Source organism: Elephantulus edwardii, unplaced genomic scaffold, assembly GCF_000299155.1.
Source record: "Elephantulus edwardii isolate Elephantulus edwardi_28Jun2011 unplaced genomic scaffold, EleEdw1.0 scaffold00185, whole genome shotgun sequence".
NCBI classification, from domain to species: Eukaryota; Metazoa; Chordata; class Mammalia; order Macroscelidea; family Macroscelididae; genus Elephantulus; species Elephantulus edwardii.
This window is the reverse complement of record NW_006399935.1, coordinates 2,199,356-2,200,933: the sequence shown is the minus strand read 5'-3', so window position 1 is coordinate 2,200,933 and position 1,578 is coordinate 2,199,356. Positions and strand designations below refer to the sequence as shown.

Sequence of the window (1,578 nt, the reverse complement as noted above, 5' to 3'; positions counted from 1 at the left end):
ACTCAACTCGATGTCACCTAACAACATGAGCAAGTATCCGTTTTCAAAACTTTTTCATTTTTTTCCACGCACATTGTGTTTCATATGATCATTCCATATATTATATCTTATAAAATGAATCAACATTGGTCTATGTCTGCTATTATTGTATCTTTCCAGATCCACATGACTTCTTAGCCTTCGTTTCCTTTTATGTCAAATGGGGACAATAATACTTCTTATCATGTCGATTGGATGAGGTCATAGAAATGCTTAGAACACTTCAGGCACACACAAGTAACACGCTGTGTGTATGAAAACATGAAATGATCATATAAACTAAAAAAGAATCATTGTTGTGTTCTTGGAGGAAAAAACTGTAGAATCATACATTGGCACATCTTTATTGACAATTGGATATTACAGATACTCTAGCCTGCCGTCTCCAAGTATGCTAGAAATTATTCTTTTTTGAAGGGTTAATTTCTCGACAGAGTCCTTGTTATTGTTGTATACAATCAAGTAAGAACCAACACACAGCTGACCTTCCAGAGGGTTTTCAGAGGCAGTCAATTGCCAAGGGAAGAGATTGCCGGTCTTTCTCCCATGGAGCAGCTAGTGGATTTGAACCATGTGCCTTTGAGATAGCAGCATAACTTCGCACCACTAGGCCACCAGGGCTCCCTACAGCACTTAGGAGATGCAAATAGTTAACATGCCTAACTCTATTTTTTTTTTTTTTTAAAAAAGTTAGTTTTGTTTGTTTGTTTGTTTTGAGTTTACTCAGAGACACCTGGGAAGAAAGATTTTGTGAAATTCTTCCTAAATATCAGCCATTAAAAATCCTGGGAAGATCAAATCTCCTCTGACACACATGGGTTTGCCAGGAGTAGTAATTGATTTGACAGGAACTAATTTGATTTTGTAATTGCTCTTCACATTTTCTCCCCCTGTTAGGAGGAACAGGCTGGCACAGGACATGAAAGCTACACCAAACACACCCCATCTGGCCAACTCCGTCTGCCAAGTCCTTCTGTTTCTTCTCGGTAAAAGCTGAGGAAATGATATGCTCATCGATGGCGCCTCCTTGTGGTCATGAGTGGACTGGGCTAATGCCTCCACATGCACCTCTTTCCTGTGAAAATGCCCTGACCCATTCATTCTTACGGCATCAGTTTTCTTTAGGGGGGAAAAATGGACTACGTGGATAAGTCTTAGAGCGGGTTACAAAAGACTTGAGTGTTCAAGATATGGGTTTTTAAAGTATTTAAAAAAAAAAAACAGAGTGCACAATTCAGTAACTTTGATTACGTGATTAGGTATAATCTAAGTTGTACAACCCTTCTCTATCTCCTTTTCCTAGAGGTTCCTGTCCCATTAATGTGAACTCATTGCCCCCTAAACTTCCTATCTGCCTCTTCAAGTTGTTCTTGTCATCTCGATGCCATGTATTTTGGTCTTAACACAGCACCGTGCTAATGAAAGACATTTTTTACACGTTACAGTTTTAAAAAGAATTCAGGAGCTATTTTTGGTTTAAGGTTGGAAGAATATCTCAGAGCAGTTGAAGGGCATGGTCCCAGGAAGTTCAAAGTCCAG

The 1,578-nt window shown here is 39.1% G+C and overlaps 1 protein-coding gene across 1 annotated transcript in view; it reads left to right on the top strand.

The window, feature by feature from the left end:
• Positions 1 to 1,029, top strand: part of LOC102877326 (EGF-like module-containing mucin-like hormone receptor-like 4-like) — a 44,761-nt gene extending 43,732 nt beyond the window's left edge. Inside the window, exon 12 of the mRNA XM_006896412.1 lies at positions 937 to 1,029. Within this exon, the coding sequence (XP_006896474.1) occupies positions 937 to 1,029 (93 nt within the window). The remainder of the gene's footprint in view (positions 1 to 936) is intronic.
• Positions 1,030 to 1,578: the final 549 nt, after the last annotated feature.